The 16,129-nt window shown below is 35.9% G+C and overlaps 1 protein-coding gene across 1 annotated transcript in view; it reads left to right on the top strand.

Annotated features, from left to right (window-relative positions):
• The window catches only part of CPS1 (carbamoyl-phosphate synthase 1), a 64,476-nt gene extending 54,706 nt beyond the window's left edge, over positions 1-9,770 (top strand). The window contains exons 32-38 of the mRNA XM_072418552.1: positions 2,669-2,839; positions 2,924-2,998; positions 5,161-5,259; positions 5,817-5,876; positions 6,352-6,461; positions 6,859-6,988; positions 8,460-9,770. Coding sequence (XP_072274653.1) covers positions 2,669-2,839; positions 2,924-2,998; positions 5,161-5,259; positions 5,817-5,876; positions 6,352-6,461; positions 6,859-6,988; positions 8,460-8,558 — 744 coding nt within the window. The 3' untranslated portion in view covers positions 8,559-9,770. The remainder of the gene's footprint in view (positions 1-2,668; positions 2,840-2,923; positions 2,999-5,160; positions 5,260-5,816; positions 5,877-6,351; positions 6,462-6,858; positions 6,989-8,459) is intronic.
• Positions 9,771-16,129: the final 6,359 nt, after the last annotated feature.

Genomic DNA, 16,129 nt, shown 5'->3' with positions numbered 1-16,129 from the left:
GTCACCTGTCAGGATGTGCTTGGAGTTACACACGGATCAGAAACACATTCTGGTTTTGGTCTGTCCTGTGTAGTAAATTGTGTTTAAAGCTGCATTTTGTTGCATGAATTAGGAAGAATGTATTTGACCTATATTTGCAGCAATGGAAAAATGCAGCTCTAAGATATCCTAAAGTGTTATCATCCATCATGCCAGAACTATTTGCTATATTTTATGGCTGTTAGAAGTAGGTATTTCTAGTATTTTGGGATATAAACAGCATGAAAGTGATAAAACAGTTTTTAAAGATATAAAAGAACATTTGACTTACTATGTGTAGGGATGAACAAACGTACCTGGTTCATGGAGCGGTGGTAAAAATTCTTTGACTTTCACCATTTCTAATGTTCAAGTCAAACCCCACTGATGTCAATGGGAGACAAATCTTTCATTTAAAGGATCGAATGTTGTCAGGAGGTTTTCTCTCTTTAGTAAATGTTCTTGGATAGAACATATTTTAAGATCATTCCCTTAGAAGAGAAAATACCCAAGAGCATTTGATTCTTAAACAAAATAGTATAAATACATTTGCTCAGAAAAGAAAGGGGCATAGAGTGAATATAGCACACTAGTATTATTTGATCCTAATAAAAATTAGCCAAGGAACATTCAAATTCACAATTTCTACACAGATACAAAGATCTTATTCCTAACCATGCCAAACAAACCATTGCCCCAGAGAAATCTTATGAGACTTAAAACCTAGTTGTTTGTCTCTTCTTTATAATCCGACCAATCTATCTGGTCTCCTTATCTACAACAAGATAAGGAGACCAGCAAGAGGACCTGCAAATATACCCACCCAATGGTAAAAATGGAAATGTGCCTCATTCTCCCCATTCCCAGTTCTATATGCATGCATGTATTGACCAAATCACTCATCACTAGTCTTCATGCATGTAGTAATGATAAATAGAGGTATGCCTGAGCAGGTCTTTTAAATCATGGAGTGCACTGGGCAATGTAATGCCTATTGCACTGTTCATATATAGACACAATCAAAATTGCTTTGTAAAGCTTTGAAAATGGAGGTTGCGTGTCCATCTCCAATCCAACTCTCTCTATTCTGTTCCTGCTTTCAAAAGAAACCTGTTCCTACTGAAGCAATGGGCCAGCTTTATTAAATCTCTCCAAGTCTGGAGAAGATAGGTTATCATAAAAGAGCCTAGGAGATCCAGCAAACATGGAATGGATTTCCTAAAATCATGTGCTAATTTTTGCAAATATTTTCAGTCCTTGACTAGATCCATTCCAGGTTTGTGGATCACCCCAGTTTTCCCATGATAGTCCATCGTCTCCAGTCTTGGAGAGATTTAGATTTATTAAAACTCTCCAAGGACTGAGAAGATACACTTTCATCAGTGAACCAGCAAACCTGGAAATTATCTGGTCCAGGATTAAAAACATTGGTTAACAAAAAGCAAATTACTTTTAAGAAATCCATTCCAGGTTTGCTGAATTACCTAGCTTCACTGCTGAAAGTGTATCCTCTCCAGCCTTGGAGAGCTTTAATAAATCAGGCCAATTGTCTTTACAGGCAAATGTACTGGGGTTTTCGTATTTGCTTTTACTATTTATTAAAAAAAAAGGGTCAAAATGTGCTCAATATGATGCATTTTAGTTCAATTACCTCTTGAATTTTCAGTTTTTGAGATATCCTAAGTACTGTTTAGGTTCCAATACCAGGCCCGGCTGAATGAATGGTCAGAAAACTGTATTTACATGGTACCTTTAGCACAAAGGTTTCAGAACAATCCTAAATCATTTCTTTTTTATTTTTTAAAAAATGTGTAAGATTTCTTTTACTGCTTCGATAAATTATTTCAGTCAGCACTGAACACTGTAATTACTAGCTGAAATAGCAGCTGTAGCTTCAATAAGGTAAACGTAGCATTTTGTATGAAATGGAAAGGACACTCTAAATGATTGTCCTAAAATTTGGTGTGTATAGATCCCAAGTGATTACATATTTTTTCCTAGAAAATAATTTGCAGAGGAGTTAACTAGACTTATTCATCTTGTATGCAGCTTTTCAGTGAGCTTTAGGTCGCAGATGTCATAGCAAAATAAAAATAAAACAAGAGCATTTCTCATGTTTTGTTTCCAAAAGTGCTGGAAGTCCACCAAAATAACTGTTTATCTGCCAAAACTAGTGTGTGTCTAACTTCCTGTTTGAACAGACAGCGCATTTGCTGCTCTGAAATCCTAAGCAGAGTGGTCAGCCCTACGGTATCTGTTGGGCTACAGAACTCTGTCTATATTTGTCCCGCCCCTTCCTACTCTTTATGCACACTTTCATTTTCTTCCCACCAAACAATATCGCTGCCTTGACTGCAAAGAGCCTCCCCACAAACAAGGGCATTTGGGAGGTGTAGTTCTGGGGGTGTGCCAATGTCAATAGGAACTGATCTCCCAGTACCTCTCCCTGTAAGAACTTTAGAAGCCTGGTGATGATGTCACCTGGAGTCATAAAACTTCTTGCTACAGGAAGAAGGTAAAAAAATTAATTATGGGCTATGCTAGTGCATTAACAAGAAGATTTAGGGGCAGTTGAGATCATGCCTATTCAAATCTGATATGTTTTCAGATGTATATCGTCCTGTCAAATAAAACCTGACATGTTTTCTAGGTAATTGAATGCAACCTGAGAGCTTCTCGCTCCTTCCCATTTGTGTCCAAGACTTTGGGTATTGACTTTATTGATGTGGCCACAAAAGTTATGATCGGAGAAAAAATTGATGAATCTTCTCTCCCAACATTAGAGAGACCCATAATCCCTGCTGATTATGTGGGCATCAAGGTAAAGTCCTAACTTGGTTTGATACAGAAAAAAAACTGACACTACTTTTGCATTGATTTAATTTTTGATCAATTTAAATTACAGGCTCCTATGTTTTCTTGGCCCCGCCTTAGAGGAGCTGATCCAGTGTTGAGGTGTGAGATGGCTTCCACTGGTGAGGTAAATATATGTTTTGGTACTGTATGCTCTCATATGCTATTTCTTTTGGTTCTTTGTCCTAATGGGCTTCTATTTTTTATGTTTGACTGCATTTATTCTATAAAAAACAGTAAAATAGTTTAAAAACAAGCTTCACTGGCCAATGCAAGCATTGTGGAGAAATGAATCTTTAAGTTTCACAACAGAGGCTATCAGAACTTGTTTTTACAAAAATGCAGGGAAATTGCAGCCTGCCAAACTTTTAATGTAAACATACGGCGGGAGCTGCAAGCCTCGAAAATCTGAATTTAACATTTTTGCTGTGGTCTTTGCAGAAAATAATATTGCCTGTAGCTGTACATATGGGTAAGGACTTGTTGTTAAGTTTTTTTTGGTTTTGATGGTAAAAATATGTAATTACTTTAATAAAAATAGACTGTGATGGGTGCATATCAATCTCCTAAACCATCTTTCTAAGCTCACCCCACACTGTTTTGTGCTCATGGTACACCTATGAGCATACAAGTAACCCTGTTAACATTTGAAACATTTTTAATTTATCGTTGAGTTGTAAAAAACTTGATTTATCATTTTGTCTAAAAATAAAATTTATATATTTTACTGTTGTTTTGATCAAATAAATGAATAATCTGACTGCCTATAGTGTGCAACTGTTTATACCAGCCAAAATGTCATAAACATGATAGTACCCAACAAATATGCAATGAGAGTAGTTTTCACATAATATCTCAATTAATGAGAACTTGTGAATGGGCAGCAGAGTTGGCTCTGTGGTTAGCATTCTTGCCTTTGCAGCACTAGGTCCCAGGTTTGAGTTTCTGCTGAGACACTATCTGCAAGGAGTTTGTATGTTTGCGTGGGTTTCCTCCCACATCCTAAAAACATGCATGCACATGTCAAGTTATTGACTTCCCTTCTAAGTTGGCCCTAGACTATGTTAAAGAAGTATATTCATGGTAGGGACATTTAAAAAGTACTACATAATATGTCAGTGCTAGATAAATACATGTTAATAATAAACTAGAAATCATGGTTTGTGGATAATTCGAGCATAATGAATTGCATAATAAATGGACAATCAAAATATCATCCACCCACTTGTACTTTTATATGTGGAGTGGTATTCAGCATTTTAGTTGATGAGAAAACCAAAAATAAAAAATAATATTTTACTGTTGCCTTGAGTAAAGAAACATTGTTTTGCACTATTGGAGTTAAAGGAATAATCTGAATTCTTATAATGTGCAAAGAGAACTGTTCATTCTGTAGGTGATGTGGAAAACAGGACCAAAAATTTTCTATTGCAACTTCTATTACCAAGTAGTATTATAAGAACAGTGTTGAAACTATCAGTATCAGCTGAAAATATTTAAATTAGCACCCAAAATTTCATGAAAATAATAGTACCAAACAAATATGTAAAATATAGTTTTCACATACTATTTTGGTTTGAGATATTTTGGGGTTTGAAAGTTTGGTAGTAAACCCAAGTGATACATCTTGGCAAATTGAGGGTATGGTCAAGTCACCAGATTTTTTCAGGTAATAGATTTATAAGGATAGGTCTGAAGGGGTATAATAACTGTGTTAATACAGTTTATAAAAATGGACATGCAATGTTTGCAATATGTGTGCAAAAGAACATGGCCAACACATGGCCAGCACATGGCCAGCACACTATGCATGTGTAGTACAGTTGGCTCAGTGGTTAGCACTCTTGCCTTTTGAGTGCTAGGTCTCAGGTTCTAGTCTCAGCTGGCACAATGTCTGTAAGGATTTTGCATGTTCTCCCTGTGTTTGCATTGGTTTCCTCCCACATCCTAAAAACATGCTTACATGTGTTAAGTTAATTGACTTCCTCTCTAAATTGACCATAGATTCTATTAGTGAAATAGAGTCATTAGATTGTGAGTCCCTTTGAGGGACAATTAGGGAAATGACTATGGACTTGCAAAAGTTATAATAACTAACTGGTAGTCTTTATCTGTGGGTATTTGGGGCATTTAATAATAAATTTCCTAATAAACAGACAATCATAACAAGACACATATAGTATTATGAGTTTTAGTTAGCGAGAAAACCAAATGTGGCAGATTTATGTTCAGATGAAAATTAGAAACATTCATTAAGTAGATAACTGTATTTCTATTTACCTTGCAAAGGTGGCCTGCTTTGGACAAAACATCTACTCTGCATTCCTGAAGGCCATGATCTCCACTGGCTTCAAGCTGCCCCAGAAGGGAATTCTCATTGGAATCCAGGTAAGTGATAAAACATCCCAATGTTATTGTGGTTTGGTGGTATGGAAGCAAGCATAAAATACAAGGCAATCTACAAGATGAAGCTGATGATGAACTACTTTCATACAAGATGTTTTTTAAGTGCCCTTGCTCACATAAATTATGCTGCTAAAATGCTAATATAGATACCTGTCTTATACACTTGGGGATTTTTTGATTTCACAAACAAGTCCACAGGTTTTATGAGTGTTCAAATTAGCCTGCAGATAGTTATCTTGCCTGGAGCTGTCTTGGCATTTGTCCAAAACTTAATGGATCCTCTGGGTACCTCAGAAGATATCAAATATTCAATAATGTTCCCTGGATTTTAGATGCAATAGATATAAAAATAAATACTCTTACACAAAGAAGCTGAAACATGAAACACAAGCTACAGGTACAGATACAGGGTATCCTGTAGGAAGGAGCAATTTGGATGAACTGCTCGAACATATACTCTAAATTGAAACCATATACCATACTATATTAAATATATGTAGTATAAACATATCTCTGTTTGTATTCTTCTATTGTTCTAGCATACCTTCAGGCCACACTTCCTTGGCACCGCCCAAACACTCAAAGATGAAGGTTTCAAGGTATGGAAATATTTATCATGTTCATTAAACCTAAACTTCAGGCATATGAAATTAATTATTACAACATTATTTAATTTATTATTTAATGCAAGTAGTTTAAGTATTTGAATTTAACATGGCATCAGCGTTTTGTAGACTGTTCAACAGACAGAGGGAGGGGGAAATAGCTTAAGGAGCCAGTTATATAACTGCACTGTAAGGAATAGTTTATTAATCTGCTAATTCTCGTTTTACTGTTTAGTCACAGAGTGGGTGTGGGGTAAAATTTAGTGAGTAAAGATGAAACCCACCTCTCCTGATAGACAGGGCTGTGCTTATGGACAGAGATATTTAACAATGGTAATAATTTAACTTTACCACATTAATAATTTAGGCACAGCTGTATAAATCTCAAGACTGTTTAGACAGAAATATTTAATGAAATATGTTGAAAATGTTAATAATGTGTACCTGGTTTTGATCTTTTGGTATACAGCTTTATGCTACAGAGGCAACTGCAGACTGGCTGAATGCAAATGATGTCCCTGCCACACCAGTTGCCTGGCCCTCCCAGGAAGGACAGTCTGGCCCCTCCTCAATATACAAGTAAGTCAAATTATAAAAACTGTAGAATAAATCTATGGGATAGTCCCTTAATGCATAAGTCAGGCATATGTTGTGGTTTACTAATAGATGAACACAAATACATCATAATCTAATATTAATCAGATGCCACCTAAAACTAAATGTTTGCACATGCAAGAGAAGACCTCAGGCTACGCTAGACCATACAAGTCTACATGACCAACATGGTCTGGCTATATGTTAAGCAAAATTAATAAATTTTAAAATTAAAATAAAGAACTCATGCTCATGCTTTATTCTCTCTGTTAGTGCCAAAGCTTTTCGCTACATCATTTGACATCTAGGGGCACTGGGCTTGGAATACAAAAGGTTTCTAAATACAAGATAATGCTGACCTGTCCTGGCTTCCATTTTACAGGTTGATTAAAGAGGGCAACATTGACATGGTGATTAACCTGCCAAACAACAACACCAAATATGTACGTGATAACTTTTTGATAAGGAGAACTGCCGTTGACAGTGGCATCGCTCTGCTCACCAACTTCCAGGTAAGTTATCATACACAACTGAACCAAAACAGTGCAGTAAAGTCCAGAGATACTCTTAAACCTGAACTGAACATGGAATCTTCAGTTTACATTTCAGTATCAAATAAAATACTAAGAGTGCTATTTTTCCATTTATCCTTCCCACTGCTGCCCTCGGCCGCTGCTGCAAAAGCAATGTGACCATATCGTACTGACTTCTAGTCTTTCTAGTCTTTGTAAGGAAGATCACAATGGGCCTGATTTATTAAAGCTCTCCAAGACTGACGAAGATAGCCTATCATGGGAGAATTTGGGTTATCCAGCAAACCTGGAATTTAATTTCTAAAAATATTTTGCTATTAGCGAATGTTTTCAATCCTGGACCAGATTCATTTCAGGTTTGCTGACACACCCAGGTTGTCCTATGGTAGTCTATCTTCTCCAGTCTGGGGGAGCTTCTAATAAATTAGGCTCTGAAAGTTTGAGATTTGTAAACTGCAGTTCACAATGTGTAGCTTAACTTGCCTCTATCAAACATGAAAGCATTGGGATAGCAAAAACATGTCATGGCAAATAAACTTGTAAGCTAAAAATAGTTAATCTATGAATTTTGCTATATCATAAACATACTACTGAAGTTTTTAATTTTTAAGACGATTATGAATTATATTCTATCTGGAGATGAAATAATTTTAGGTACAAGGTGGCCAATGAGTTCACAAAAAATAATTTTTATTAGTAGTATTGTTGTCCAAAAAGTTTATCTTTTGGTTCTAAGACATGCCTGTTGGCTTCAAGATTGCATTTATTTTCTTCAGAATTTTTCATGAATTTTACCAGAATTGTATTTCTCTTCTAATCACTGTTGAATGTGCATATTTCCAATATCTGGACTTTTAGTAAAAAACAAAAACAATGTGTAAAGTACAGGGAACCTCAGCAAACAACCAGACTTCACTCTATAGTTATCTTCATTAAACATAAATCTGCTCATCACCAGTGCTCCATGTACTGCCAAAATAAATAAGTGTAATTAAGTCAAGTAACAAGAAGCTTTAAGCTCGTAGGTATTCTATTAAAATCTGGTTAGACAGTAGACATCTCCTAAGTCATTCTGTACTTTTCCAGTACCACTACCATTATAGTATTTATTTTTCAATGCACATTTCTATTGGACCTATTTTCACACAAATAAAATATTCTACAGAGCTGTATAAAACTGTTCATTTCAGCTCCGACTTATATTTAGATTTGGCACTCTCTTTCTGGGACACAGTTGTCAAATTTTCATTACCTAAACTGACAATACTGTGTGCATTTCATTTGTAAAATGCACTCTCTTATATTCCAGTACATTTAATCAATAAACCTCTCTATGCTGCTAGCAATTCAAATGCACAGTGCACATCAACAAATCCTTAAAGAATTCTTACTCTTACATTTTGTTTTTCTTTTCTGTAATTTGTCATTGTGGTCTATGTGTAATTTGCAGGTGGTCAAAATGTTTGCTGAAGCTGTTAAATACTCTGGAGATCTGGATGCCAAGAGTCTTTTCCACTACAGACAGTTCGGGGCTCCCAAATCCTCCTAGAGACCCGAGTAATTCAGAAGCAGCTTTCTCAAAAGGGACTGGTTGAGCTCCTAAGGTCTTCTGCCGGTTTTCTGTTTACTGTCACTTGTGTCACTATGCTTGTATGATGAATGTCAATTTGATTATGTCTTTCCAGTTAGAATATTTTGGTACAGAAATAATAATACATATAAACAGACTTTAAAGGACTCATCCAAAACAGTGGTTTATGGTCTGCCCTCTCTCATTGAGATCTCTAATAAAATAACAACTACTTGGTCAGTACTGGAAAAAAATTAAGAACAACTTAATAGACCATTTGAATAATATAACATTTGTATTATAATCTATCCACATGAAGTTAACTTGATGCCCCTTTTGACCCAGCAATGTTTCAATGTATTCATGATTCCTTTAGGACAACATACTTTTTCTTTTATGCTATTAGAAAAGCACAACAGGTGTAAGGAAATTGTGAATGACACATACAGAACACGATTTTAGCATGCATGACAACTTTTATGCAAGTTTCATCCCTTTTTTATCAACCTTATGATAACTGTGAAAACTTAAATCAGAATTTACTATGAAAGGCATAATACTCTAACTGAACCACATGCTACAGACTGAGCTATGCAGATGGCAAGACAACAAAAAGACCAATAAAAATGAACAAGATGCTAAATGTAATATGTTACCCTAGAAACAAGCCAATAGGAGCAAAAATGGTTTTCATACAACTATTGGTGTAAATAAATAAATACTTATTAGAGGAGCAGAAAGAGCCCTTGCTAAACCACCACAAGCATAAAACATGCACAAATTCATAGATTATGTATCCAAGTAAATGCTAAACTCTCTTTTATACTTTACAACCCTCCTTAACAATAGTATCACTTGACAATTTAAATATACAGGTTTACAAACCATAAACCTTGCTACCTATATTTCATCTGCACTGGCCCATATAGGTTCACCTATAGAACTAAAAAAATACTGTACATTACTCTATTACATTTAAATAGTCTAAAGATTCGCAAGCAAATAAATCCCAAGCAAACCACTATGAACTTACTTTTTAAAAAGAAATAAGGCTTTGGTGACCAGAATTCACTCTTTAGAGTTACTACTGTGAAGCTTTTCATAACTTGCAAGACTTTCTTTACTGTGTGTTAGAAAACAAACTGTAATTGACAAAGAACTACAAATAAAACCATTAAGAATTTTTCAACAGATATGTGTTATGTCTTATTGTTTATTAGCAGACAAATGTTATTTCACTCTTTTTAAATCTGCAAATGTTATAAAATTAATGCCAGGATCCAGCTTGCTCATCAAGTGACTTCCATTTGAGGATGATAAATGTTCTCAAATTGTGCTCTCGTATTGTTGGCTGAGGTTATGCTGACACATATTGTGCAGACATGGTCTATAGTAGTTACCAATAGGAAGCTGGTGCTAATGGAGGATTTAGATCTATCTAAAAGTCCACTTTGGTAAAAGTCCACAGTAGTTTCCTTTCCTCCCCTTAAATGGGTAGTACACTGCCACTGTGACCCTGAACAACCTGCCACATTAAAAATTCTGAAAGCTTTTCACTTCAGGGCTAGAGTACGAGTCATTTTAAAGCATATCTCTCATTTAAGACTAAATGAAGTAAAAAGTTAAAAGTTAAATTAATTTAAAAGTAAATATCTCACAGTGGGATTTTTTATTTGTGTAAGCAGAGCTTTCATACCGAAGAAGGGGGAAGTTAATTTGAAAAATATGAATATAATATTACTATTTTTCACTGTACAGGTATATTTCCAGTGACAAAATAGCTGATACGCTCCACTGTTTGCAGTAGGCAGCTTTAAGACTAACAACAAGGCTTCACTATGGGTTCCTTAAGCTAAGTAGACCCAGACACAAAGGAAAACTACACACCACATTTAGTCTCCTAGTGGAACCTATTCAGTGAGTCCACAATGAATGAAACCTGTCAGAGCGTAGCGGTTCTGTAATCACCTTTGTGGACTTGGAACCAAGTTTTCAAATCAACACTGATTCATGTGGAACGGCTTGGAGTAGCAACTTTCTTTTGTGATAGGTATTTTTATGCAGTGTTTATTGACAAGGAAGAAGGGCCACAATAAACAAGTGGACCTTTCCTAAAGTGTAAAAGTGAAGCTTTAGCAAGAAGAGCCTCTTCTGTGCAAGACCCAGCTCCTGCTTTTACTCTGGTGTTGTTTAACAAGAACATTGTTTGTTATAATACACTTTTTGTCACTGGGCAGCAATATACCAGAATACTCCTTTCATTGACCACCAGTGTAGTTGTGTATACATTCCACTAAACACTGTAAGGTAAAATATTTTCAACTCAAAACCAGTGTAAAGTGTTCTTTACTGACCGCCAAGATAAGGAAGCTTTTCTTCACTGACCCCACCAATGTAAGTGGGCCCACTAACTAGGAAATGCAAGAGGGTACCTAATTTTTCTGTTTCTGTTCTGGTCATTTTCATTTATTTTATTATTAACAAAAATTACCGCCATATAAAGCATGACTGGAGAAGTTCTGATGCCCCTCAAGCTCAGCTTTCATTCTCTCCAAATCACCCCCCCCCCCAACACATTCAGTGGTCCAAAATGGCTAAAAGGCCCTTTATAATAAATAAAACAACCCCTATTATCATGTTTAAAGTCATTAACAATATTAATTCATAATAACATAACATCTCATACACAAAAAAAACCTTATCCCTAATCTAACTAATCTACTACTCCTAAAATGGGATCAGCACCACATTGATATGTTGGATCCTAGACGCACATACCACCAACTCAGGAACAATATCAGCTGCCAACAGACTGCCCCATCACCACAAATCCGCACCCACTGGATGCTACCTCTCCACTCCTGAGATCCCATAACAGGGATGGTTCTTTCACCACTTCATAACATTATCCATACACTACCATCAAGCCTAAAAACAGGCGTGAGGGATGGTAGGAATCATTCACTTGCTGCTCCAACTTGTGACCCCCCCCCCAACTTCCTGTTCCCCTCATTTACCTATGGTAAGGTTCCCTGGCACCTGGCTCCCCTGGCTTCTGGCCCTTCTGTTAAACAGTGGGTCTTTCTGGGTGTCATATATGCTAAATATATCATATTCTTTTTTATTTATTTATTAATATATTTAAAATTTACCAATTATGCTAAGATAGTATTAGTTGTCAATATTGTCAATATAGCAATATTTGCAGGGATTTTCTGGGACATGAAAATGTTCTTTCTTAAATAAAGGGTAGAGAAAAGCTTCTCTAGGCACATATATTATTATTATATTATATATAAGAACATCGGCTTTTTCCAGTAAAAACTGTTTGTGGTTCCCTAGCCATATGACATTTTTTTTCAGTGGAAGAACCCCATTTGCTTTACTTAAAAACTAATAATTTAGTCTCATGGTCCACATTATTCTGGATTTCTAAATACTCACTCATACTTCCTAGAATCCTGCTTTGTGTTATGTTAATATGACAGGCAGATCAAATGAGTAATATCGATGAGTATCTGTAGCCAATGATATATCACATTAATGTTTATTTCATCTCAAAAGGAGTATTTACAATGTTTAGTTGACATCTAAAGAATTAGATTAGCAATTCTTGGCCTTGCCCCATGTTTTTCATGGCGATTAAATTTTGTAACTCAATTTCTGCAATCTACTGTTTGCTGCCATACAATGGCAGGCTGTACAGGTTGTAAGTTCACAGAACATTATAAAATTGGATATTTCTGTGAGTGTATTTATAGAAATATCAGCATCATGGTACACATGGAAAACAACATTGTTGAAATTAATGATGCTCAGAAAATAAGTCTTCCATAACATGTATGACTGTCTCCGAAAATCTGCTAAATTAGAGAGGATGCGATCCTTATTCTCAGCTCCAAGCAGCTGCTATAGGCCCTTGAACTGCATGGTAGTCCTCTCTGATAATAGAAGCTGATATTATACCAAGGACAATCCAAGCTCTGAATAAAGCTAATGTTCTCTAATTACACCCCAAAGTGCTATTGCTCGGCAGGCTGTGCCAGATACCCACAGCTGCAGGTGCCAGGCTCTAACACAATCAGCCAGATAAAGCTTCCTAATTACACCCGGCATTACGTTGCAGCTAATGGGATGCCATTCTGTGTTCCCTGCTTTGTTTCACTGCTGCACACTACTTGCCTGTGAGCTTCGCCAGCTCATATCCTGCACCCTTACACAAAGTGACTTTGTTCCGCAAGCCTAGCAAGGCGTGAAAAGCATCTACAGGTTCCTGCCACCTGGAAATAGTTCACTTATGAAAAAGCACTCCTGCTTTTACCATGTTATAAAGGGCAACACATGGTGTATGACAATGTATGTATTTGCACAGGTTAAACACAAAGATTGACACAGCTTAAATCAATATATGCCAAACATAGGCAGTAAGATAAGGAACATGGAAATAATTAAGTGTGGTCCTATAGTGTTTATCTCTATACAATGAAGATTCATTTTGTCCTTTTTGGCTTTTGCGTATACACTGGTCAGCCAATTCATTAAACCTACAGACAGGTGAAGTGAATAGCATTGATTGTTTAGTTACAATGATACTTTTTAAGAGGTTGCACTAAAGTTAGTTCTTGAAGGTAACGTGCTGTAAGCAGGACAAAAAGGACATGGGTAAAGTGCCAAATTGTGACAGCTAGATAACATGTGTCTGAAGAACATGTCTAAAATGTGTTGAGGGTTTGCTCCCAGTGCAATGGTTATCTACACATTTGGTTAACATCTACCAAATGTGGTCTAAGAAAGAAAACTGGTGCCCCAGAGATAGGGTCATGACAGCCAAGGGTGGAGGAGAGCCCATTTGGTCAGATCCCACAAAAGAGCTAATGTTACACAAATTCTAAAAGCTTAGATCTGGGTACAAGAGAAAGGTTTGACAGCACATTGCAGCATACTGAGTATGGGAATGGACCAGTCAGAATGGGCAGAATGGGCATTTCTTTTAGATCATGTGGATACTCAGTTGCATTTGCATTGCTTACTTGGGGGTTAGGAATGGCAGATTCTAAACCTTTATATTCTTTCTCAAAAAATATTTTACTACTTTCTGTACAGAGTATCTTTATCTCCACTCCCTGATTCAAGGAGCATGTTTTTTTTATCAAGGACCAATACCTTCCACTTTTCTTTTATTAGCTTTAAAGAATTCAAGTTGTAAGAGAATGAGTGCAGTGATATCTTTGAATTGAGTGCAATGTGAGAAAAGAATTGACAGGTATTGTGAAAGTAAGTTTTTTTGCTCATGACTTCATAACATTTTTGTAGTAAATTACATTATTTTATTTTAACTCCTTCAAAGTTTTCTTGATAAGAGATAATTTATTTGACTTTTCAAACAATACAATATTATATGGTGAGAAATCATCCTTCTAGCCTCAATTAAATGTCATAAGTTTGCAGGATACTGCCTAGTGTAAACCTGAAACATCACCAGATGTCATTGCTTGTCTTTTTAGAAAACCTTCTAGGTATCGTAGGGAGCAATTTTCACTTCTGTCAATGCAGATGTTAACAGCCTGTCAATGGAAAATTAAAACTGTTCCAGAGAGCTACAAGATTATTTAATATACTGTATAATGGTAAAATATGGATTTCAGTTTTAGCACCAAAAAAAGAATGTTCTTGATTATAGGAAATAAATACAGTACGTATCTTGCAAAATTGGCAAAACTAAACTAAATCCTACTATGCACCTGTCACTGCATGCATTTTGAGGATCAGAAGATATTCCAACCAATTCTCCATCCCTTATGCTTGGAGCTCCTATAAACTTGTATTTTCCAAATTTCAGGAACTGTAAAGCCCACTATGGCATGCCACCTCCATCTGGGTTTCCTTCTCTTATTTCACCTGAATTATCTCAGTAGTCAAAGTTGTAGCCACATGTTGTCCAGCATTGCAGCCACCCTCCCCCAAACACTGCAATTCTATCTCCAAGGGCACAGCCTCCAATAAACCCCACCTGTCCTCCAATTTACATAGGATGCCCTCAGATTATCAACAGTGTTCTAAGAAAAAAATGTTTTTTAGTGTACCGTACAGATAATTGGGTATTCAAAGAAAGCTGAGACTCCTAAAACTTACTAACTTTTCAAGGTACACTTTGCTAAGTAAAGCTTTTGTTCCTGAAGTCTTTATGATGGGGTGTTCTCAAGAAGATGCCCCTAGCTCCTTTGCATCCAGTTAATCACGAAATGTTTTCTCATAAATGTGCTTGAGGCAGCATTTCCATGTTGAGGAGAACAGTCACCCAAGCTGTCTATTTTGATAACTGGTCTCCTTAACACTACTTGGAAATATAGAATAATGAAGTTGGTTTATGACATCAGCAAGGCTTCTGACAAGATAACTAAGCTCAGAGTAAATTGATTTCACTTATAAAAAAAAAAAAACAGATGCTGGAAGACAAGCTAAAACAAAAAGCATTTTATAATCTAATTTATAAATTGCTGAAAGACAAACTGTACAATACAAGACAAGGAAAAGAGGAGAAGTGTAATCTTATGTTTTACAAAACAAAGTTGACGGACCAAGGGTAATTAACCTTCCAACAATGACCACCCTATATAAATAATTGCATTTTGCATCTAGTGAAATGTTAATTAATATTTCAAGTGCTATTTTCAAATTCTAATTATTATGAAAGGCTTATATAAAAACATTTTAGATGTGTAAAATTGGTGAAAATTAAAATATATTATCCCAGGTAGTGAGATATCTTTCTACTTATAATTATACATATACATATTAATTGTATATACACTTAATACGGGATTTAAATATAAACCAAGCAGCAGATTCTTTTTCCAGGATAGTTTTCTTGGCTGCTTTCCTTTAGATGCTGGATGTGAAGAACACAATATAGGCAGGAGCCTAACAATTTGTTTTCATGGTTTATTTTTTTAGGCAGACAATACAATGTGGAATCCTGTTGTTTATGGAACTAAAGAGCTAAACTGTGGAGTTTGCTGAGCCTAGAAAAACTATGAGCATTTTTGTTTGTTATGTTATGTTTTAGCAGAAAACTGATCAACAGGTAACTTATTTTCAGATTTGGTTAATGCTGGTGGGATTCCATGTGTTAATGTGCACCTGTAATTAGACCTTGTTACAGTTACATTTATTCTGTAGTGCCCCAAGTCCCCATCGCTAACCTTAAACTCACCTGTCCCTTATCCTGAAATATGGATGAGCGACCTCACCAGTTCTGCAGAGTAGCAGATCAAAATCCATTTTGTTGACTTCCCCACTTTATAGAACATTGGAAAGTACAGTGATACCAAAAATAATGCAAAGTGGTTTTCTACTACTCCTATACAGTTGAAGGCACAGTTGATATGATGCAAAAAGTTCTTCTTTTGGACATAGGGGTACTGTGATAATTTTTCTGGTAAAAAATGTACAGAAATAAAAAGCATCCTTTGTGTCTTCATTATGGCAGACATTTTACTTTTTAAAAGTTTTAAAAAAGAGATTCATTTTAATTAAGAGATTAAAACCTA

The sequence above is a fragment of the Pyxicephalus adspersus genome, chromosome 7, assembly GCF_032062135.1.
Source record: "Pyxicephalus adspersus chromosome 7, UCB_Pads_2.0, whole genome shotgun sequence".
Classification (NCBI taxonomy): Eukaryota; Metazoa; Chordata; class Amphibia; order Anura; family Pyxicephalidae; genus Pyxicephalus; species Pyxicephalus adspersus.
The sequence above is the reverse complement of the archived record's forward strand: the minus strand, read 5'-3'. Positions and strand labels throughout refer to the sequence as shown.